The sequence below is a fragment of the Garra rufa genome, chromosome 5 (genome assembly GCF_049309525.1).
Source record: "Garra rufa chromosome 5, GarRuf1.0, whole genome shotgun sequence".
NCBI lineage: Eukaryota > Metazoa > Chordata > Actinopteri > Cypriniformes > Cyprinidae > Garra > Garra rufa.
The window spans coordinates 28,647,513-28,670,232 of NC_133365.1; the positions used below are offsets into that span (position 1 = coordinate 28,647,513).

At 36.5% G+C, this 22,720-nt stretch overlaps 3 protein-coding genes across 3 annotated transcripts; all 3 read right to left on the minus strand.

The window, feature by feature from the left end:
- Positions 1–267: 267 nt before the first annotated feature.
- LOC141335297 (uncharacterized) lies at positions 268–7,574 on the minus strand. Its single transcript, XM_073840718.1, has 4 exons — positions 7,497–7,574; positions 5,177–5,368; positions 4,559–5,032; positions 268–2,263 (listed from the first exon to the last, which is right to left on the minus strand). Exons 2-4 carry the CDS (start codon positions 5,304–5,306, stop codon positions 1,821–1,823), a joined length of 1,047 nt encoding a protein of 348 aa, XP_073696819.1. The 5' UTR covers positions 5,307–5,368; positions 7,497–7,574; the 3' UTR covers positions 268–1,820.
- Positions 7,575–7,895: 321 nt separating this feature from the next.
- On the minus strand, positions 7,896–16,433 carry capns1a (calpain, small subunit 1 a). Its single transcript, XM_073839812.1, has 11 exons — positions 16,353–16,433; positions 15,594–15,668; positions 14,644–14,680; positions 13,683–13,775; positions 13,547–13,604; positions 13,396–13,460; positions 12,861–12,929; positions 12,526–12,604; positions 10,268–10,384; positions 8,457–8,515; positions 7,896–8,348 (listed from the first exon to the last, which is right to left on the minus strand). Exons 2-11 carry the CDS (start codon positions 15,638–15,640, stop codon positions 8,322–8,324), a joined length of 651 nt encoding a protein of 216 aa, XP_073695913.1. The 5' UTR covers positions 15,641–15,668; positions 16,353–16,433; the 3' UTR covers positions 7,896–8,321.
- Positions 16,434–16,631: 198 nt separating this feature from the next.
- On the minus strand, positions 16,632–19,833 carry alkbh6 (alkB homolog 6). Its single transcript, XM_073840939.1, has 6 exons — positions 19,560–19,833; positions 19,418–19,486; positions 19,256–19,316; positions 17,450–17,601; positions 17,265–17,363; positions 16,632–17,190 (listed from the first exon to the last, which is right to left on the minus strand). The coding sequence occupies exons 1-6, from the start codon at positions 19,620–19,622 to the stop codon at positions 16,921–16,923; spliced, it is 714 nt and encodes a 237-aa protein (XP_073697040.1). The 5' UTR covers positions 19,623–19,833; the 3' UTR covers positions 16,632–16,920.
- Positions 19,834–22,720: the final 2,887 nt, after the last annotated feature.

The following is a 22,720-nucleotide window of genomic DNA, read 5'->3' on the forward strand; positions in this document are numbered from 1 at the left end:
AATTAAAATTTATCTGGCTCACTTATAGAGCTGATTTCATCCAGAAACCACACACACACAAACTCACACTGCTGGAAAACCCAGTGATTTTGAAGAAACACGTGCAGGAAAAGAATCATTTGAGGACGATTTGTGTAAATGAAACGACACACTGCCCTCTAGTGACAAAACAACAGCATTAACAGATTGAAATATGAAATTCAGTTCCTCAAGATGTACATTTGTCCACTTCCTTAAAATCAACAAACACAAGCATAGGGGAAAAAATAATTTAGAAAGATTTACTGGAAAAGAATGTCCTACAAGACAAAATATGAGAGCTATTTTAATGAGATCCAGATACCTCAAACCTTTACACTGTCCTTAAACACCATTAATGTGACTGCATATAGTGTATATATAGTTTCCTATCTGTGAAAGTTAAGAACATCAAATATAACAGAAGCATCGCTGCTCAAAGAGTTGTAATAAATAGAAGGTTTGCACTTATGTCAAGGATTCACGGCCATATTGGCGATACTCGGATGTAACAACAGGGTTAATGTACTCCTGAATACGTTGATTTGCTGATTTATTGTGTCTAAACCATGGAAAAACATGTGGAAGCTGTTAAATCATATAGAGAAGGACTTAGTAAGCAGAAAAGGGCACAATATTTTGACAAACTAAAGTTAACAGGTGGTAAACATATGTACAAGCAGTATTTAGTGAGAAAATAGGCTAATATTTCACTTTTCCTGACCACTTTCCAGATTCTTGCCCTAGAAATCCTGGTTCGGTTTGGCCAACCACAAACGCCTTTTGTTCCTCAGACAGTTTTTTGACCTCTTCTCCTTGATTTGTTATAACTTTTGGCAGTCTATAGTACTCTAAATATTTCTCCTGGTCCGACCGATTAGTACAGCCCATAACATGACAATAACTGATGATTTTCAGCAGCAATAATCAGCAAAATATGCAAGTTTCATTCAGATCAGTGGCATTGTTTACATCCAGTGTCACCAATATGGACAATTGATGACGTGTTGTGAAAATATGTTTGTGAGTTAATAAAATACATTCCTTGCAGCAGCATTAGGATGATAAACCTGCTACAAAATCTCATTCTCATAACAACCTAGAGATCATCATGACTGATTACAGGACTTTTTTAAACAATGATTTGTAATTCCTTGTCTGTCATCAGAAATGTCTCAGTAATTGTTTTTGTCCATAAAATGTAGATCAATGGTGACCAAAAATATCTTTGAAATATTTTCTTTTGTGTTCCTTAGAACAAAGTAAGTCATACAGGTGTCGAACGACATAAGGGTGAAAAAATGTTCAAAAATGTTTCAAAATTTTGGTGTGTACCATTCATTGAACTTGTTGACAGATACAGTTGCATAAATTTCATAAATCAGGAGTCAAATTTTAAAAGTAGGTCCTGTGAATCTTCCGGCAACTGGTTAATCTCAACAATCGCTGTGTGACGATGTGGTGAATGAAGAAAACAAGTATTATTTTGTAGTAGAAGATGATATTACTATAGACAAAATCCCTTTGCGTTCACACTATTTGTTGATCACTTCACTAAAAACTGTCTGTTCTATTGATAAACAGACATTAGGGACAAATCTTTGCATGTTTGAAAACTACAAAAGCATCTCCTCCGCACTTAATCACAGTATTTTGACATCCTGACATTGCGCCCTCTGATGGTCAGCAAGGTTCCAGTGAGAAGTTGTGTCTGTCTATATCACACAATGTTTGTAGATTGGCAACAATGCGTCACACATTGTGTTGCTTGTTGGTCATCATTTGATTTCTAACCACAAATTTCACAACGCAGGTTTGCCGTTGACCTTCTCTTGCAGTATCGTTAACGCGCCAGAAGCAAAATCTCGCAACACTTGCACAGTGTCCCTCTGTAGCTGCAGTGATTCTCGTGCAAATTCCTGTTGCGTCTCTGCTAGCTGCTGCACTGACTCCGCAAGGAGCTCAAGTGAACGGGAGACAGTACCCAGAAGAGCATTAGTGGTGTGCTGCTCCTGCACGCTAAGGTTTGCGTTGTGCACTAACTGCTCGCGTGGACTGTCGGCCTCCACCCCTGAGAAAGACGAGGGTCTTTTAGTTGCAGCGGTGGCTGTGGAGGAAACATGTCCAGTACTGCCTCTAGGCGCAATTCCGTCCTCTTCAGAGTACGAGTTAGTGACTGACGCCATAGAGGATGATGGGAAGAGGTCACGGTTGTCCTCATCTGAGTCTAAGTGGGATTCGGGATCTGTGATCAAACAAATAAACAGTATTTTTTAAAAGTATTAAGTTACACATCATGTGATCATTTGGCTTTGATACAAACAATTGGGTCAAAAGTTTATATACACCTTGCAGAATCTGCTAAATGTTAATTATTTTGCTTAAATAATAAGGATCTTACGAAATACATTTTATTTTTATATTTAGTACTGACTTGAATAAGATATTTCACATAAAAAAAACATGTTTACATATAGTCCACAAGAGAAAATAGTTGAATTTATAAAAAATTACTGCTCCAAAGTTTACATACTCTTGATTCTTAATTCCGTGTTGTTACCTCGATGATTTTTTTTTTGTTTAGTGATAGTTGTTCATGAGTCTTTTGTTTGTCCTAACCAGTCAAACTGCCCGCTGTTCTTCAGAAAATCCTTCAGGTCCCACAAATTCTTTGGTTTTTCAACATTTTTGTGTATTTGAACCCTTTCCAACAACGACAGTATGATTTTGAGATCCATCTTTTCACACTGAGGACAACTGAGGGACTCATGCAACTATTACAGAAGGCTCAAACGCTCACTGATGCTCCAGAAGGAAACATGACGCATTAAACTTTTTGAACTTGAAGGTAAATTTAACTTATTTTTGTCTTCTGGGAAACATGTAAGGATCTTCCAAAGCTTCTGAAGGGCATTACTCAATTAAAAAATATGATATTTAGGCAAAATTAGAAAAATGTACAAATCTTTATTTTGTTCAAAAGTTTACACCGTTGCGCTTCGGGCGTCCCGTGTTCAAATCCCGACTCGAGGACCTTTCCCGATAACGCCCTCCATCTCTCTCCCACTTCGCTTCCTGTCATGTCTGATCTGTCCTGTCATAATAAAGGCAAAAATGCCAAAAAATAAATCTTAAAAAAAAAAAAAAAAAAAAAAAAAAGTTTACACCCCTGGCTCTTAATGCATTGTGTTTCCTTCTGAGGCATCAGTGAGCATTTGAACCTTCTGTAATAGGTGCATATGAGTCGTGAAAAGATGAATCTCAAAATCATACAGTCATTGATGGAAAGGGTTTAAATACATAAAAATGCTGGAAAACCCCCCAAATTTTTTTTGGCCTGAAAGATTTTTTCTAAAGAACAGCGGGCAGCAGTTTAACTGTTCAGGACTTATGAACAACAACAAAAAAAAAAAGAACACAGCTGTGGATCATTCAGGTAACAACACAGTAAGAATCAAGCATATGCAAACTTTTAAATGGGGTAATTTTTTTAAAAATCCTACTATTATTTTCTCTTGTTGGCTATATGTAAATGTATTTTATGTGAAATATCCTATCAGGTCAGTACTAAATAAAAATAGCATGCATTTTGTATGATCCCTGCTATTTTACTAAAATAATTAACATTTTGCATTCTGCAAGGTATATGTAAACCTTTGACTTCAACTGTATACACACACACAAACATACGTATAGCCTTTTATAGAGTTCATAGAGAAAGATGTGCATCAAAAAAGTCATGTGACATTGTCTGTAATGCTGGAGATATGGCCTGTCATTCAAATGACTGGCTACATTTACCGCCCAGAACTGTATGACATGTTTTTACTATCAGACACAAGGCATCTGCTATTTTGCCTGCTCGCTTTAAAAAAGTAATTTATTACATTTATTAAAAGCAACTGTGGCTTCCCCAGAGGCTACAACTTCCTTTTAGGCCAACTTCTCTAGAAGAGTTTTTTTTTTTTGAACAGATGGGATGAAATCATTGCTTTATATGCAAACTGTTTTACAATATTCAGACAACTTAATGGAAAAATACACTATTGAAATGAATACTTTTATTAAGCAAAGATGCATTAAATTGTTCTTGGAACTATTCATTCATCAAAGAATACCGAGAATTATTAAGTATAACTTTGTTCAATGTTTCTTGAGCACCAAATCAGCCTTTTAGAATTATTCCTGACAGATCATGTGACACTAAAGACTAAAGTAATGGCTGCCATTACTGGAGTAAATTAAATTTTAAAATATATTCAAATAGAAAGCAGTTCTTTGAAATAGTAAAAATATTGTACAATATTACTGTTTTGCTGTGCTTTGGATCAAATAAATGCTTGGTGAGCAGAAGAAACTTCTTTCAAAAACATTTAAAAAAGCCCTACTGAGCCCCAAACTTTAGAACAAAAGTGTAGACTTTAAAAACATGGATAATAGTTTATTATTATGATCAAAGCAAAATATGTGAATACTATAAATTCATGAAGTGAACTTTTACTGGTAACCGATCGCAGTGAACTATTTTGAGTTTGTTTACCTCCAGTTTTGGAGCTGTCATACTGCATCTCACTCGCACCCCCAGATCCACTTGTAGTAGCAGGCATTCCTCCCACATCCATTCCTCTGCTGGGGGAACTATTGACGGACCCTATCCCCACAAACCCTCCATCCTCCTCTTCCTCATCCTCACACGCAGCCTCTTGATCGTCACCGTGACTGCGAGATCTGGACCGCTGAGTAGCTTCCCACGGTCTCTTGTCGAGTTCGAGGATGGATTCCACAATGACTTCCATCGGGGACAGTTCAATATTGGACCGAGACAATCGCTGGGTCACCAAAGCACCGGTCTTCAGGGCAGCCACTTTACGTTTCGTGTCGCATTTTAGGTCAGACCATTTCTTGATCACCTCCATGATCTCTCTGTCACACTCTCCGATCTCATTCACACGCGCCGTGATCTCAGCCCATTTCCTACGCTTCACGTCAGAGGGAACGCCGGCGTTAAACTTACCTATGCACAAACACAGAAAAGCATTGGAACATTTTTTATTTACTGTTTATTGGTTTTATAGGGACAAATAAAATTAATATTTAGTTTACTACAGATTGGTAACTTGCTCAATCAAGTTTTTCTTGTCAAACGGGTAAAACTCACCCACAACAATGTGGCGGTTCTTCCGCACTTCGTCCAGCAGGATGTGCACTTCACTGAAGGAGAAACGTGCCTTTCTCCTCTTGAAGCGCACCATGTTGTCTTGTTTGAGGTAGAGCGAAGGCACAGACATCTTTACAGCAGAATATCACTCTTTCCAGCTAGGGGGAGTCTGTGTTCAGTGAAGAAATGACACTTCAAAAACAAAACAAAACAAAAAAACAATTAGTAATCTTGTTGAATTTAATCAACTAGCTCTCATAAACAAAAAAGAGGCTATTGTTTTAAACCTTATTTATTTATACAGAACCCTGCGCTCCAATTACTTCTACAAACTACTTTGTACAATATTTCAATTTCATTAGACATACAAATAACATTTGCGCCAAACTGCAAATTTTTGCTCACTTTGGGCCTCTTTATAAGAACTGGGTGTTTCGTACTTTTTTTGTTTTGTCTACAGGTTTGATAAACAATTCCATTTTTAAAAACAATATTTTCCAGACTATTATTATCCAGACTATATATATACTATTATTTCATATGTCAAGCTTTACAGGGTTAAACGCATGAACCATTCCACTACCAGTCAAAAGTTTCTGAAAAGTAATATTTTTAATGTTTTTTTTTTAAGTCTCTTCTGCGCAACAAACCTACACTTATTTGATCCAGAGTACAGCAGAAACAGTAACAATATGAAATATTTTTACTATTTAAAATAACTGTTTTCTATTTGAATATATTTTAAAATGTAATTTATTGTGATTTGAAACTAAGGTGAATTTTTAGCATCGTTACTCCAGTCACATGATCCTTCAGAAATCATTATAATATGTTGATTTGCTGCTCAAAAAACATTGATCATAATTATGTTGAAAACAGCTGAGTAGAATTTTTTGAGGTTTCTTTGATGAATAGAACGTTCAGAAGAGCAGCATTTATCTTTAACAGAAATCTTTTGTAACATTATAAATGTCTTTATCATCACTTTTGATTAATTTAAAGCATCCTAAATATAAAAGTATTAATTTCTATAATCTCTTTCCCAAAAAAACTAAAAATTAACTCCAAGCTTTTGAATGGTATAGTGTATAAAGTTACAAAAGTGTCATCAAAGAATCTGAAAAAAAAAATGTACTTAACTGTTTTAAATACTGATAATGATAAATATGCTTCTTGAACAGCAAATCAGCATATTAGATATTAGATATTATATATCATTTCTGAAGACTAAATTATGATGCTGAAATTTAGATTTGATCACAGGAATAAATTACATTTTTAAATATATTCAAATAGAAAGCAGTTCTTAATATTTTACAATATTACTGCTTTTGCTGTATTTGGATAAAATAAATGCAGGCTTGGTGAGCAGAAGAGCCTTCTTTAAAAAAACATAAAAAAATCTTACTGTTCAAAAACTTGACTGGTAGTTTATATACAACAGTTTCTGAACAATTTGAGTTGCATAATTGACTTAACATGACAGTGAACATATAAGCAGTAATCTAAATAAACAGTTTTCATCTAAATAAAACTATAAAGGAGTCCTTAACATTATTTTTTCTATTTATTTACAACTTTTTAATTATTATTATTGTAATACATTCAAGCAATCACTTTTGATTTATGTCAAAGTGGAGACGTTGCCATTTTAAAAACTAATGGCAGGTAAAGTTGAGATATGTTTATATAAATCACGTACAAAACTAAAGATCCGTATCCGGTAAGGTGAGCACGCAGTGAACGTCAGCGTCACCTTGAGAGCGAAATAGTTCACGTGAATTAGTCATGTCAATAATTCATATGATTTCCAACTACAAGATGATCTTAACACATGATGAATGTGCCGGAAGGAAGAGCAACTAAAACACCGGCTCATTCATTCACTCATTGAGTGTAAACGGACTAGCGCATGTTTCAGTCGAGGTGTACCTGGAACTGTAGTTACATAAATACAGCGACATTACGATCACGCGTTCTGTCTTTGTGCCGAGAGGCAGCGCCGTCGTTGTAAAGCAACTGAATTAAACCAAACACAAACATCCCCAAGCAACACTCAACTGTTGTGGAGTGAACATAATTCGTGTTTTTCTACACAGAACATCATTTTTATCAAAACGAAACAAAACGCCTGAATGCGGAAGGACATTTCGCCCTCATTTTCGTATTACCTACATCATCACTGTCTAGCTATTTAAGCTAGCTAGCTATTTTACACGATATGTGGGATCATATTCACTTTGTCGGTCAGTTTGTAAACTCCTAAAACGCTGCAACCATATTAAAGTACTTCAGGACTGCAAAAGCGTGAAATAAATACCTCAAGAGTGGTCAAACGTAATCAAAATTTTGCGTTGCGCCCAGATATCCAGAAACTTCGTAGAAAGCAGCGTATGCGTTGCGCCTGCGCAGTTGCTCGCCTGTTCTCCGTGGCGTAGACGGGTGGGTGCACTTACCAGGTCTGACCGATCCTGTATCAGTGGCGCTGGTGCTCACTAACCCCAACAGGTTCAGCACACACGCTTTAGCTAAAGCTGACGGTAATGGATCATTAGCTAGAAATTTCGCGTTCTTAAGAATACGTTTGTTTTACTTAGAGCTTTTGGAGTTATGCTGGATTTATAGTATATAGAAACACTGACAAAATATTACTGCATCAAAATATACATCACTGATAATCAAATTAATCAATAATCAAACTAATGAAAAAACAGACAAGTTTATCACTTTATCCTTTTTTATTTCATATAAAATTGCATTTGACACCAGTTTATTTGGCTTCATGCAAAAATGGCACCAACTGACATGAATATGTAATACAGTTTTTTGCATATTTGTAGACTCTTCAATTATTTTATACGACACATTTGTTGTAATTTTCTATCTTTGGTTAGTTTTGTGTTGAACAATGCTACTTATGGACTAAACAAGTAAAAAAAAAGGTCAAAGTAAAAGTTATAGAGAAAGAAAATGGCACAGGAAAGTGATCCACATAACCCCAGTGGTTGACCAGCAGGTTTTCTCTGGAATTATTGATTTACTGTGTGGGAAACAATAGAGGGAGCTGTGCAAAGCATAAAGTCATTATTGCATAAGCACTGAACTGATTGTTTCGATCTGAACTGATTGCAGTCCTTCACATCACTCAAGAGTACATTGTCAGCTGCAGCCACTGTGAAGAGACAGAGTTATATTTTATAATTATATATTACAAGCATTTCATCCTAAGTAAATTTGATAATTTTAAGAGAATGTAACGCAAGGATGTCAATTTTCGTACCTCCTGAACATTGACCTTGACTGTGCCATCATTGTCTTTGTCAAGAGTCTTGAAGGCACCTGGAGTCAACATATGACATGAATCAATATTTTTTAACACTTTATTAATGAAAAAATAATTTCATTTATTCTGTATAAATTTACTGACACATAGCTTCATAGTCTTACAATGGCAAAAAAATAAATAAATCACATTTTACACAGCTTTTAAAATATTTTATAAATACACTATGCAAACACAATTTAACTTTCAGATCCAAAGAGAAATCCCACAGTCCAAAACAACCATTTATTAAAACTGTGCTGGAAAACATCTAATTCCAAAATTACTAGATTTTTAGATATAACTTTGATCTTTAATATACATCCTGGAAGAATGAACAAAATGGCTGAAATTTACCAAAAGCCTGCAGGGGGAGCAAGAAGTAATTGTATTGAATAAATTTGATAAAATTCCCCTAAATTCTTCAACAGCTGCCCTTAAAGGATAAGTTCACTTCCAGAATGAAAATTTCCTCATAATTTCCTCAGCCCCATGTTATCCAAGATGTTCATGTCTTTCTTTAGTCGAAAAGAAATTAAGGTTTTTGAGGGTAACATGCATATTAATGGACTTCAATAGGGATCAATAGGTTGAAGGTCCAAATTGGTCCAAGTTTCAATGCAGCTTCAAAGGGCTCTGCGTGATCCCAGTTGATGGATAAGCATCTTTTCAAGTGAAACGACTGCACATTTTCTAAGAAAAAAAAAACAAAAACTTTTTAACCACAAATGCGTGTCTTGCACTAGCTCTGCGATGTGCGTCTATGACTTCACGCATTACATGATCCCATTAGAAAGGTTGGAAAGTTCTTCGTCTGTGTACTCCGGTTCAAAAAGGTAGAATAGGAAGAAAAACACCATCTAATTTTTTCCTCCAACTTCAAAAACAAATTTTTTGACTTTAACACATTCACTTTGTAAACACTGGGTCTGTACCTCCTATCAAGACGAGCATTTGTGGTTAAAAATATAAATTAATTTTTCTTTTTTAAAATGACTAATCGTTTTGTTAGATAAGACCCTTATTCCTCGGCTGGGATCGTGTAGAGCCATTTGAAGCTGCATTGAAACTGCAATTTGGACCTTCAACACGTTAGTTCCCATTGAAGTCTACTACATGGAGAAAAATGGAATGTTTTCCTCAAAAACCTAATTTTCAACTGAAGAAATAATCTTGACCTTGGATGACATGAGGGTGAGCAAATTATCATTTTATTCTGAAAGAAAACGAATCCTTTAAAGATGCATGAAAATGGGTTGACGAACAATGTTTTCTTTATTGTTTTGACACGTTCCAATAGCCTTTAGGTTACACCAGACAGTTTTGACGCTTACTATTGCTGGTCAGAGACATGTGGCATTGGGGGGAGGGGGATTTCTCATTTTAGAAAGCATTTTATTGGACAAACACTTGTAGTGCCTGTGTGTGCAAGCTGAGTCATCACCCAACTCAAGCAGTACACTAACACAAGGCTTCAAAGCAGACATTGACTAAAAGGCACAAATCTTATCTTGAAGTATTTAAGTGTCTTAAAGTGCCTACATGCCATAAGAGCAAACATTATGTTGGCCTTTCAGCCGTCATTTGATTAAATAGCTACTAAACAAGCCATCTTTTAGATTAGGGAAATCAAGACAAGTCAGTGTAAATGTAAATTTCCTTTCCTCACTCTACTTTATATACTCCAGAGCTATTAAACATTGAAAGAAACCAATTCACCCAGCTAAAACTATAAACAAAACAATGCTTTTTCCTCTATTAACACTTACGGCACATGGCATCAAGTCTCACAAGACAGCCGATGTAATTGTCAAAGTCCATGTTTCCACTCTCATCGCTATACCTGCGAATAATCATCTCAAAGAGCTGATCATTCAATGGGAAACCTGTCAGAGGTACAAGAGACAAAATATGATTTAGAGGATGAACACACAGTTCAAATGTAATCACCACAATGCATATAAAGTCAAACCAAAATTTAGACCCCTTCAACATTTCTCACTAATCACAGTTTATAGTTTAGAAAATGGTAATAAAATATGACAAGAACTCAGAGTTACCGTATCAGAACAAATTCATCTTAATAATGTCAGATAACTTTAACAGAAAGGTATGTAATGGACTACAATCAACCAACAATTCCGACAACTGTTAGTATGACAATACTTACACAGCTATCAATACTTTGTTTTACAATTACTAAGCAATGCTTAATTTTGTTTAGTCTGTGGTGTAAAAAGTTCGCATTAGCAATTAAAGAAAAATCACTTAAGCAAAATATGATCAGGTCAAATTGTGCAAATAATTTTTGGTCCCAATTTTTTTTTTTACTGGTAGTCCACTGTAGAATTTTTGGGTGACAGTTTACTTTATGTTGCTATCCTCACTTACATTAGTTATAGTGTCCTGCACCCACTAGTAAAAAAGAAAAAAAAAAAAATATCAAAAAGTATATCTGGTGTCTGAATGAATAATTTTTGGGCTGACTGTATATTACAGAACAAGTTTGCCAATTGTTTACCATCGTTGTATTACTACAATGTCTATATAAATGTGTATATGTAAACAAACAATGTGTATTTTTTTCCCATGTTACTTATACCCAGATCTACTGGTATATTTGTTCTAAAAGTTCCAGGATTGTTGTTAAAACTACATTTTGGTATCACCACTCATTGACAGTCATAGACTGTGCATTGTGGGTGTTGTAGTTTCTCTACCTCTTTGGCAAAAAATAACACCACAGCTCTTTCTCTGTTTTCTCTAATCAAGTTTCATCAATTAAAAAAAAAAGCCTTTCTATGGCATAGACAGCTAAGTTATATTAAAAGTCCATCTTGTCTGCTGTGAATTACCAGCAGGGTTGCCAGGTTTCACAACAAAACCCAACCAATTGCTAAAACTAACCCAATCGTGTTTCGAGGGGAATCCCCCAGTAAATAAACAACAACAAAAAAATTCCGCGGGAAAACCACAGACTTGGCAACACTGATTACCAGCTTTGTTCAGAGAACTCTGGACAAAGCAAAGGACTAAAATTGTCCAAGATTTTTTTTTCCACCAAACAATTGACATGCTATGTCCTCTTAATCTTAAATATTATACATGCGGATCCCCTAAAGAATGCATTAATTGAGATTCATTAAAGGAGAACTCCGGTGTGATTTTGACCTAAAGTGTATTAAATCATGATACCGAGTGTGAACGTACCTTGCATATCTCATCTCGGTTTGTGTCCTGCTGTCCGAAATCTGGGGTCAGTTAGCCGATGCTCACAACAGGTTGTCAATGAGAGTCCATAGGGCATCGAAGAAGCCATGTAAATAAATCACTGTTTTACGCCATTTACGAGGCACAAAGTAGCTCCACACTTCATTGGTAGACTTCCAAGGGCCCTGACATTTAAAACGAGACATTGAGAACTCAGAAAAAGCACCGGTAGTTTATTTACAAGAAGATTTATACAGACAGTACCTGGAAGAGAAAATCCGGTCGCCGCCATCCTGAACTTAGTCACGATAAGTCGAGTGTCGAGCACCAAGGAACTTATCAGGTTATCAACTTATCAGGTTGTAGTTTCCTTCGTGCTCGACACTCGAGTTATCGTGACTAAATTTAAGATGGCGGCGACCAGTCTGTTCCTGGTGGAACATGTCTGTATAAATCTACTTGTAAATAAACTACCGGTGCTTTTTCTGAGTTCTCAATGTCTCGTTTTAAATGTCAGGGCCCTTGGAAGTCTACCAATGAAGTGTGGAGCTACTTTGTGCCTCGTAAATGGCGTAAAACAGTGATTTATTTACATGGCTTCTTCGATGCCCTATTCACTCTCATTGACAACCTGTTGTGAGCATCGGCTAACTGACCCCAGATTTCGGACAGCTGGACACAAACCGAGATGAGATATGCAAGGTACGTTCACACTCGGTATCATGATTCAATACACTTTAGGTCAATATCACACCGGAGTTCTCCTTTAACTCCGCAATTACAGATGGTGATAATGTGATCCATTATGGGTGTTTACCTGCAGCTCTGAAGGCACCTGGAAGCTCATCTGCTCCAATAGTTCCTGAGCGATCCCTGTCATAACTCTTATAAACTCCCTATAAAACAGACAGCTTATTATGTTAACTGGGTTATCTTGATGTTTTTAACATCACTGTTTCAGCCATTAATCTATTTAATCTGAGCACAAAGTTTCTGTTATACAGTCATAGCAAAACATGTAAATCCTAAATCCGTAATATGAATAGATCAAAACAAAGCAACTAACAAATCCAGAGCTTAGTGAATCAAAACTCTATTTGAAAACCACACAAAGGCAAAACTTCCAGCTGTGTTGTTACATCTTCTACTCACCTGCCATTTTTTGATGTTGTTCCAAAGGTGTTTAAACTCATGGAAGCCTAGTTTACCTGTGCTGTCACTCTGGAGCACAGCGTTAAGATCAAACACCATCAAACAATCTCAACATCAGCCCTTAAAGACTTTTCTTATTCATTTTAAATTCATATTGGTTATTAATTTGTTAATTTCTCTTATTTTCCCATTTAATTAGATTGGGTGTCACATAGCAATCAATCAAAACTGTACATTATAATCTTGTGATGCTTAAATTCACGTGTAGCATCTAAAAAAAGTCAAGTCTTCAGACTGACTGGAAATGTCCAGGCCCTTAGACACCTCTGATCTAAAATGACTGATTTTATGTTTTTTATGTAAATTGTACAGCCATTTACAAGTTATCTGCCATGAAAATAATTTTCGCCTCAGTATTTACCAGAATTGTTGTAATAGATTTGCTACTAAAATGACTGTGAAAAATGCTAAATGCAAACTCCCATCTTGTTGGTTTGTATTAGAGCAAGTGTTCAGATCAAATGAGGCAGGATACATCCATGACAGCCACCATACTTCTACAGGACTCGATGGTAAAGCCATCTGTCTTCAGATCACCATCTGCAATAACATAGAGAGCAGAGAATATTAGCATCATATAGCAGCAGGCACCAGGTTCCCCACACATACACACGTATACCACTCACGTTTGGAAATGATTTTGTTGAGGATACTCATCAGTTCGTTGGGGCTTACTTCCATGTCCTGAAACCAAAGGAAATGTTTATGACAACCATTGGACGTATTGGTGTATATATGAATATTTGTTTGTGTAACACTAACTTCGCCAGCGAGCTGCTTGAATACTCTGCGGAACTGCTGCTCTTCGTCAGACTCATTGGCCTCGGCATACGCCATCGGTCTGCGGGGTGGGGGCTGGGCAGAGATGGCCATAGTATTAGCACCTCAAATGCACACATTTCATTTTCTCTCCACACTTAAAAAAATCCACTGACTTCATAAGCACATCCCTAATGCAAATATTCTTAATGTTGCAAGAACTCTCAATCATATTTTGACTAAGCATACCAGTGACTCTCTAGCTGACATAATGGACAGAATGTGCTTTACTCTACAGCATCATCATGATACAGACATTACTTCAACATCAAAAAAATGTAATTAGATTTGAAATAAGATAACCCTAGATGATGTTTCTCTGGCCAATTTTTTTTTGAAAGAACGTACAGCTATATCACTATCTACTTTTTTCTTCAACGCGGAAGAAAGCCCATGTATGAGACTTCAGGTTCATTAGCCGCTGCAGGGAAATAATGAGAAGAATAACAACATACAGTAAATTGTTTGCACTACAAACCAGTGTGCTCATAAATAAGATAATTACATTAACCCCCAGTTTCATAGACAAGGCTTATACCTAGTCCCAGACTAAAATGTAAGTCTAAGCTGTTTCAACTGAAAGAAACTTCCACTGACTGATTTTAACATATATCAGTGCCTTTGTTTTAACTGATTATTTATCAGGTTGTGAATTGTTATGATCAACTATTTACATGCTGATAGAAGATTGCTTGATTGATTTATTGCTTTTCAATTAATTTATCAATCTCAGTTATTTATAAGTTGTTGTTTTTTTACATTGATCCAAATTTAAATTGAGTTCTGCAGCATGAATGCAGATATTTTTATATTGAGGGTTTAAATTGGCTCTTTTTTTTTTTTAGATGTGTCAGAGATGACTGACGACAAGCATCAGACACACTTATGAGCTGCTGTTACTCACAGGATCTGAAGGCACAAATTGGCCAGGGTCGATGTTACTGTGGAAAAAAGCAAAGGCGGCACAATTATGCATTTATATCAACTTGACATACATAAGAAGTCACAGCTGTATAATTCCATTTTGGTTTAGTATTTCCATATCATTAAAAGACACATATAACACCACCATAACAGTACCTATACTCTTAACCTAACTAAGCTCATACTCAAATTCTCCGAAAAGTAAAAACAAGTCAAAATTAAGTGAGTTTAGCTTAAAACATGCAAAATAATCTGCCAATGGGGTAAGAAAAATAATCTTATTTCAAGCAGAAAACTAGATTTTTTTTCTTACCCCATTGTCAGATTATTTTGCATGTTTTAAGCAAAAACTCACTTAATTTTGACTTGTCTAGAAAATCCTTCCTGATTCAAGAATTTTTTTGATATTTTGTCTGGAAACAAGACAAAAAAATCTAAGCAAGAAAAGCAGTTTTTGCAGTGTGAGGCAGAACCTTCTTTTAATGTAGATTTTTCTGTGCATGAACCTATTCTTTCTCAAATGAGTCCCAAAGGGACAAACACATAATCATACACATTCACATGGAAACGTTTCTCCATGAACTGCATCTAAAATTATGCTAAAATGGGTCTCAATGTAACAGTGACCATTCACTTTCCAAAGAGCCTTGTTTTTTTTTTTTTTAGAGATTTTCCAATATAGAGTTTGTAAACCACGAACCAAGCTCTGAGATGATTTCCAACTATACAACATTTGATTTGAAGCAAAAAAAAAAAAAAAAAAAACCACTGTGATGTTAGGATAAAGTTACAAACCTGTTTTCTTAATATCTTTTATGAAAAAATTAACTACAATCCCACAAAGCACACATGAATTAAAATGCCAGTATAATATATACTGTCTTAAATACAGAAGAAAGAGAGTTCGTCTGTAGTGAAATATTGCCCTACCTGACCACATCGATAATGCCCCCAAGGAGTTTTTTGGCTAGAAACATCTTGCGGCACAAATGGTTCAATCACGTCCTAAAAGGAAGAGAGTTAGAATTGTTAAACAACACACACGCATATACATGTCTTCATACGTATTAATAGTAACACAATCAACATTTTAGTCACGTTTGTTTAAAGGTTAATACAAAAATGAGAGTACACAGGGGGTTTGTGAATGTCAATCATCTGAGTGTTGACACAATGCGGACACACCTACTGCAAATATGTCTGCATCCATCCACCACCCACAATAAATAACCGCAAAAAAAAAAAAAAAAAAAAAAAAAAAAACAGTTTCAAAGCGAAGCATGTATAAACTCGCATTTACATACTCTAAACAACCGTTTGCAACAGAGATATTCAACAGTAATTCATGGGCGTTTTCAACTCTTCAGGTCGCTTTAAATACGAACGATACTGCGTAATTATCTTGCTGACAAACGCCAGACAACTGTATTTGTTAGTCCTCTTTAAAAATGGTTAGCATTTATATAATAATCTGGGCAATCAAGTAATCATATATTATTAGATGCTCAGCTAAATTTGGATGCGAGTAAAACATGCTAGCACGCTAAATCAGCTAACTTACCCGACATGACTATGCGTTAAACAAGTAAAAATCGCACGTAACATTAATTTAACGGATACTATTTTTGCTACTACACATGTAAAGATATTTTTATTTCGCTGTTAAGGGGGTAGAAAACTTAAACTCACCAGTTAGTAGCGGAAGGTAATGTAAACTGTCGTTTGTCCACGGCAGTACAGTGCGCATCTGACAGGATACGCGGATTCCACAATAAGTTACGCAAACGGCGCAATGCCAGAGTGAAAACACCAACCCCCACAAGAACGACACGCAAACATCGTAAAGAAAGACCAGCCCATATTTCCAAGAATTTTAGGAGGGGAATACTTAACACCTGAGCAATTGGTTGTAGTTTGCATGTCAGATTATGCAGGATTATACAAATGTATAAAAAAATACTACAACAGTCCATAAATACATCAATTTATTTGTTGCAAAACAGCCATTTGTTTATCTTTTCACTAGAAATGGCCAATGTAGATGTGTTTGTACAGGATTAGACAACTCTGCAGACCTTTCAAAGGCTGCTGCATACATCCAGTAAGGTAACTACAATCAGATAGCCTTACAAACACAAATGCTCTGCATGTACAATAATATATTGTAGACAATTTGCATTTCCACACATTGCTTTGTGGGTGTAAACGTGTATAACCTGTTTGTCTGGTTCACAGTTCAGGCAAGTCTCTGAATATGTCATTTCTTGCCAAGCAATAGATTGGCCCAGATGACTTTAGGAACGTGGCGAATGGTCAGAGAAACTCTTGTGCTGCGGGGCAGCGTGTCGCCCACCTGAGCCCCCGTTGATGAAAGATTCGCCACGTGCTCTGACAAAATATCCTCACAAACTCCATGAATACCGTGCAGATAAATCTTGTACATGTCATCCTGGAGAATCAGCAGACTTCTTCGTTGTACTAACAGTGATAGCATGTAGCGGCTTTCTTCTGTTTGAGGAATTTCAGACTGCAGGGAGAGGAGGAGAACGTTAAGAGATTGGCACGCAGTTTTATAATATGCTTGAGTTTGTCTGCTGCTACCTGAGTCTGACAAATAGGCTTGTAGAAATCCAGAAGTGTATGAGAACCCAGTGTGATAGTTGTTACTGTGGGGTGATACAGTGGTCCGTCCTCATGAGGCTGAGAAAGGGGGAAAGGATAAAATTTAAAAAGGTGGGTTAAAAATTATAACCAGAGGAAATGAAAAGGCAATGCACTCTCTTTACCATAATTCCCTCCCCAGGCTTGTATTCGTTTACAAGCACATGATTAGCTGACTTTCCAGCAAAAGCTCCAAGAGCTGATATTTTCTCTGTGTACTTCAGCAGCCAATCAGGTAGTTTCTCAGCAAGCATTCCTTTGGGATTTGGCAAACCACCTGAAAAAGAAAACTACTTATACTGGACTCTTGTTAAAGTGAGAAGTAGTGACATTTTTTTTTTTAATCTTATTTCATAAATTAATTGTATTCTGAAGAACAGTGTATTGGTGTTAATCTGGCACCTGGTGCTAATTTCCTTAATTATAAAGCAAACCCTATTTCACTGGCAGCATTTCTCCAATTTTGACTGAGATTTCAAGATTGCAGGCTACTCTAAAGTGATTGAAACCCTGCGACAGGAGGCTGTCCAGATGAAGGCCAAAGGGATGACACTTTCTGCCATTGCAAGAGAAGTTGGTCATTCCAAATCTGTGATTTCTCTAATTTTGCAGGCTTACAATGACACAAATTCATTCAAGTCCCCCAAAAAGGCTGGTCCCTCCACGTAAGACAAATGCACAAGAAGACCGGATAATGCAGAGACTCTTAATGGGGAATGGGTTCAACACCACAGCTGGAATTGCTTGCCAGTTCAGTGCTGAACAGGGTAAGGATCTGTCTCTGCATGTTTATGAGAAGTCAGACTGAAAGTACACTGCGGCGACCAAACCTCTCATTAGCAGAAAGAGTCAAAAAGCTAAGCTCACCTTTAGCTGAGGAGCATGTTGTGTGGACAATGGAGAACTGGTCTAAAGTTTACTTTAGTGATGAGAGCAAATTTATTTTATTTGGGTCTGATGGGAAACATTTTGTTCATCAAACTAGGAAAAGACTGAGGCCCAAGTGTGTAAAGAAGTCCGTGAAAGGAGGAGGACGTGGTTTGGGGGACGTTTTCTGCAGCAGGAGTTGGAGTTTATACAGCTACATTGCATGTTGAATGCAAATTTTTAGCAGAACTTCCTTCAGCAACATGCAGTCCATTCCCTGCAAGCATCTCCCAATCAGCCTGCAATTTTTAATGCAAGACAATGCCCCTGTCACACTGCAAAACGGTTAAAGCAGTTCCTTGAAGCTAAGAACACTGAAACAACTAAATGACTGGCCCAGTCCTGATCTAAACCTGATTGAAAATCCTTGGTGACAAAGTTATGGTTAAGAAACCCATTACAGTTACCGAATTGTGGAAGAAGAGTGAACCAAGATCACTCCAGTGCAGTGTGAGAAACTAGTGATGTCCTGTGGCCACAGATGTGCTGAAGTCATTCAAAGCAAGGGTCTCTACACTTCCTACTAATTTCTAACAGCTGTAACCCTCCAAAAAGTTTGATGTAATCATCTTTCATGCTACAGTGCCTACTGTTCTTTAATTTTGATCACTGTGCTTTCCACAAAATAAAGGTTTTTGTTGAAATGCCTTGGTTATTTTAGTGGAACAGTGGTATACCTACAGCTGAATTTCTTGTAAGTTTTGAGCACTTAAGAATAACAATATTTCAGGATATTTTCAGGAAAAAACAAGTATTCTCTGTTCTCTCTAATTTTGATCTCCACTGTAGAGTAAAGCAGGGATCTCTCTTTTTTTTTTTTTTCCGGAGGTGTTATTGCATGGGCTATAAAAGCCTGACACACCAAGCATGATATATTTTTTTATTATTGAACTAAAAGTGAAAAAAGAAAAACCCTGACTATTATTTTATATGTCAGGGTTTGCATTGTTAAGTAAGTATTTGCATTGATTTACTGCTTATGTCAAATCTAGCCTCTTACTGACCCCAGTTCTGTAGTCTCCTCCCTGACAGTTGTGTCCACTTGGGCTTGGGAGCTCTGTATACCTTACAAAAGAGACACAGGCCAGTGTATAAAGCACTGCTGACACGTTATGCAGGTGAAAATATTATCATTACAAACAAAATATGGCATTTAAAAGTCCTACCTGCTGCAGTAGATACTCCTCGTCAGTCTCCGTTATAAAATTTGGAACATAATAAACAGTTGGAGGAGCCTAAGTACAAAACGTTTAATTAACACCAAACATCAAATGACAAAAAATCTAAATGACAAATTTCAAAACCTACCTCCTTCACAATGTACTTTTCCAAGTCAGCAGCAATGTCACATGGATTTGCCATCGTTGTCATTACGTTAATATTTAACCATCACAGATTTAGAGACAATGCAAGAAACTGACAAGTCATGACACGAGTGTCTAATCAACCATTCTACGGCTAAAACTTAATATGCCAAACATAAAAAAGTTTACAGTAATGTTTACAGTAGCGTCTAAGTTTTAAATGACCGAACTGTTGCTGAATGAGCAGGATTGTTCAGTGATGTGTTTGGTTTGGCGTGAAGTGGTTTCGTCGTGTGCTGTAGTGAAACGTACGACTCAACGTCACCGTCTACAGGTTTGGAGCGGAAGTGCACATTTACAGAGGGCGCTGTGACCATTGAAATGATTCGTCAGGAATGTACGCATATAGCATAATTTGTCACAAAAGCAGACTATGATGTGCAGGGAGAACACGAACGAATCAAAATGACTCAAAAAGACAAAACAAACTTTGTTTACCAAATCAAATAAATTTATTTATAAAATTACACAGCTAAAGATGTTTTGCATGTAAGTAAAGTGATCATGAAATACCTGCGTTTGTGGTTACAACTATAGGGGCTACCTTTCTCCACCATTCCAGCTGAAATACCCCCTCCTTCTCTATCTCTTTTTTCTCTCTTTCCCGTCTTTTTCTTCCAACTCCCAATTTGAGCCTGCAGCGCTGCAGCTCTGGTTTCCATGGCAACGCAGAGCAAGAGCCACATCTTGAATCAGCCATGGTTTCCTTCATTAATAGTTATTGATCAGGTGTGATAATGCTAACAACATCAACTCAAGTGCACAGTGCAGGACTGCATATGCCTTCATTGCTTTTGACCACTGCAAGCAGAGAAAGAAACAGACTGGCATGTGAATGTTGATACTGGCCACTGCAGTGTGTGTGTGTGTGTGTGTGTGTGTGTGTGTGTGTGTGTGTGTGTGTGTGTTGCATATACTGAGCAAAACCAACAACTGTGAAACACACCATAAAACGTAAGCATAATAAACAACATGCACCTTTTAATGCATATTTCATGTATTACAAATACAGTGATTTGATGTTTTAACTGAGTGTGTTGCCAGATATGCTGCTCAGCTCTTCATGCATCATTAGAAATGCTTACACTGTGCTACTCTTCTGATACTATGAATCATTCTGACAAAGCAGCTTGAGTGAGTGTTGTAATATGTATTTACCTGGTTGTAGAGTTGCGGTTTTTGGGGAGTTTGGGTTGCCAAGGTTACGCAGAAATAGTGATGAAATCGTGACAGGAATACGCCTGTGTTCTGACACACTCTCCTCAAAGCCATGCTCCACACAAACTTGTCGCCTTGACAACATGATTTAATGATGAGATCCTCCCCTACAACTATCTTTGAAAAACAGACACCTCTATAGGAGAAAGCAGCAAACAGTAATCTCACAGATTACTTCAGTACATCCCTCTCCTATGATTAGACGAGACACTGTTCTGCCATTTCAAAAAGAGAAAGGCTGGATTGTATTGCGCACAAACGGTATTCGTGCAATTCTGATGACCTTGAATGTCAATGAAGGTGACACGGCATGGCATTTCTAACTAAAAATCACATTTATAGCCAAACGGTCTAGAGTGCTCATGCCACTAAAGTTGCAAATTAGTGTAATGCTGTAATTATTTATTATCTGTTATTATTGTGGTCTTGGCACTGTGCTTTACATGTTTACCTGATGTTGCATAAATATATGATTCACAAATATCTAGTACTAAAAAGATTTTGAGATCTTCAGATGCTGTAATGCTGCACTGAGGTTGCTGCTGCAATGTATAAGTTGTGAAATATGACATGTGCCTGAGAAATTATTTATTAACGTTTTGTACTGCTAATAGTCATGTGTTATCTTTATGCAGTGCTGCCAGTATACTGGACTCTCTGTATTTGTGTCTGTGTAAGCATATAAAATGTAGGACAGTAGTGAATGTAAAAGCTGCTACAATGCAGACAGCTCACTGAATGAGAGCGAGAACGAAAGGGCATGGGAAAGTGATCATCCCTATGCCATATTCCCTTCACAGGCATCACCCTTCAGAGCAATTTGCAACAGTGTGTGTGCTGTAAAAAAGACATTAAAAAGACTGGATAAGAAAAGGTTTTCAAAAACAACATATATAGGCCTACATATATATGCAAACTGCTGTCCCACAACCAAAAACACATTTAAAAAGCATTAAGTATTCAAATCTTAGGTCTTTACTAAGATCCTTTTATTATCTATTGAAATCCACAATGGTTTTTAAAATATAAGTAAGCTTAATATATATATAACCATCATTTAGTGGGTACTTGCAATTGGGAGGTGGCTGTCCCGAACCCTAACCCTTAAATTTTAACTTACAAAAATGATATTGAAGTAATTTTTGCATTTTATTCCATTGTTTTCAAAAATATCTTTTAGTATTTTTTGTGAAGTGAAGTTCAAAATAATATTCATTTTATATATTTTTTTGTAAATTATGGAACTTCATGTAAAAAAAAAAAGTGTCATGCATTTTCATGTCTCTACCAAAACAATGTATGTTTTAGTCTTTTGGCTGAGACTGATTTTTATGATCAGGAAATTATTAATTAATGTGTCACTCTCTCTCATAGCTACGCAGACAGGCCCAATCATTTTGAGCTAAATGTGTTCAACAATGTGTCTAATAATCTGTGTGTAACTTAAAGGAATGTCACTACCAAACAACATTTTTCTATAATTAAACACTTTTTTTGGGGAGTTATTCCATAACATTTAGTTTTTATATGTGTACAACTGTTCAGAACTGTGCTAGCTAACCATGTGCTGATTAGCATCTTTGATGTAGGTTCAAAAGTATCTAAAAAGAATCTAATATTGTCACTTTTGGGGGGTTATCCCATATGCCATGACAATTGACAGTGACAAAAGGGACATAATCCTTTATTTGGGGGAAATAAACAAAATTTTAGTTTAGTTTACAGTTATACACATTTTTAGTATTTTAGTATGTTTTAGTATGTGGGTTGAAATAATGTGATGTGGTTGCTACCAAAACGTTACTGTCACTACAGAAAATGTGCAGTCACTACCGAAACATGGGATGCTTTGTCAAAAATAAAGTATACTGAACTATTTAAATCAGT

Bases quoted from the DNA above. Each gene is read 5' to 3' on its own strand.
- LOC141335297 (XM_073840718.1), bottom strand. From the start codon at position 5,306: ATGTCTGTGCCTTCGCTCTACCTCAAACAAGACAACATGGTGCGCTTC. The intron at 5,033-5,176 runs GTGAGTTTTACC...GTTTGTGCATAG, and splicing joins GAACCGCCACATTGTTGTGG to GTAAGTTTAACGCCGGCGTT. The intron at 2,264-4,558 runs GTAAACAAACTC...GTTTGATCACAG, and splicing joins TGACAGCTCCAAAACTGGAG to ATCCCGAATCCCACTTAGAC.
- capns1a (XM_073839812.1), bottom strand. From the start codon at position 15,640: ATGTTTCTAGCCAAAAAACTCCTTGGGGGCATTATCGATGTGGTCAG. The intron at 12,930-13,395 runs GTATCCTGCCTC...GCTGTGCTCCAG, and splicing joins GTATGGTGGCTGTCATGGAT to AGTGACAGCACAGGTAAACT. The intron at 8,516-10,267 runs GTAAGTGTTAAT...TGTTGACTCCAG, and splicing joins GAGACTTGATGCCATGTGCC to GTGCCTTCAAGACTCTTGAC.
- alkbh6 (XM_073840939.1), bottom strand. From the start codon at position 19,622: ATGACAACGATGGCAAATCCATGTGACATTGCTGCTGACTTGGAAAAG. The intron at 19,487-19,559 runs GTAGGTTTTGAA...TTTTGTACTTAG, and splicing joins AAAAGTACATTGTGAAGGAG to GCTCCTCCAACTGTTTATTA. The intron at 17,191-17,264 runs GTAGCAGCAGAC...CTCTCCCTGCAG, and splicing joins AGCCTATTTGTCAGACTCAG to TCTGAAATTCCTCAAACAGA.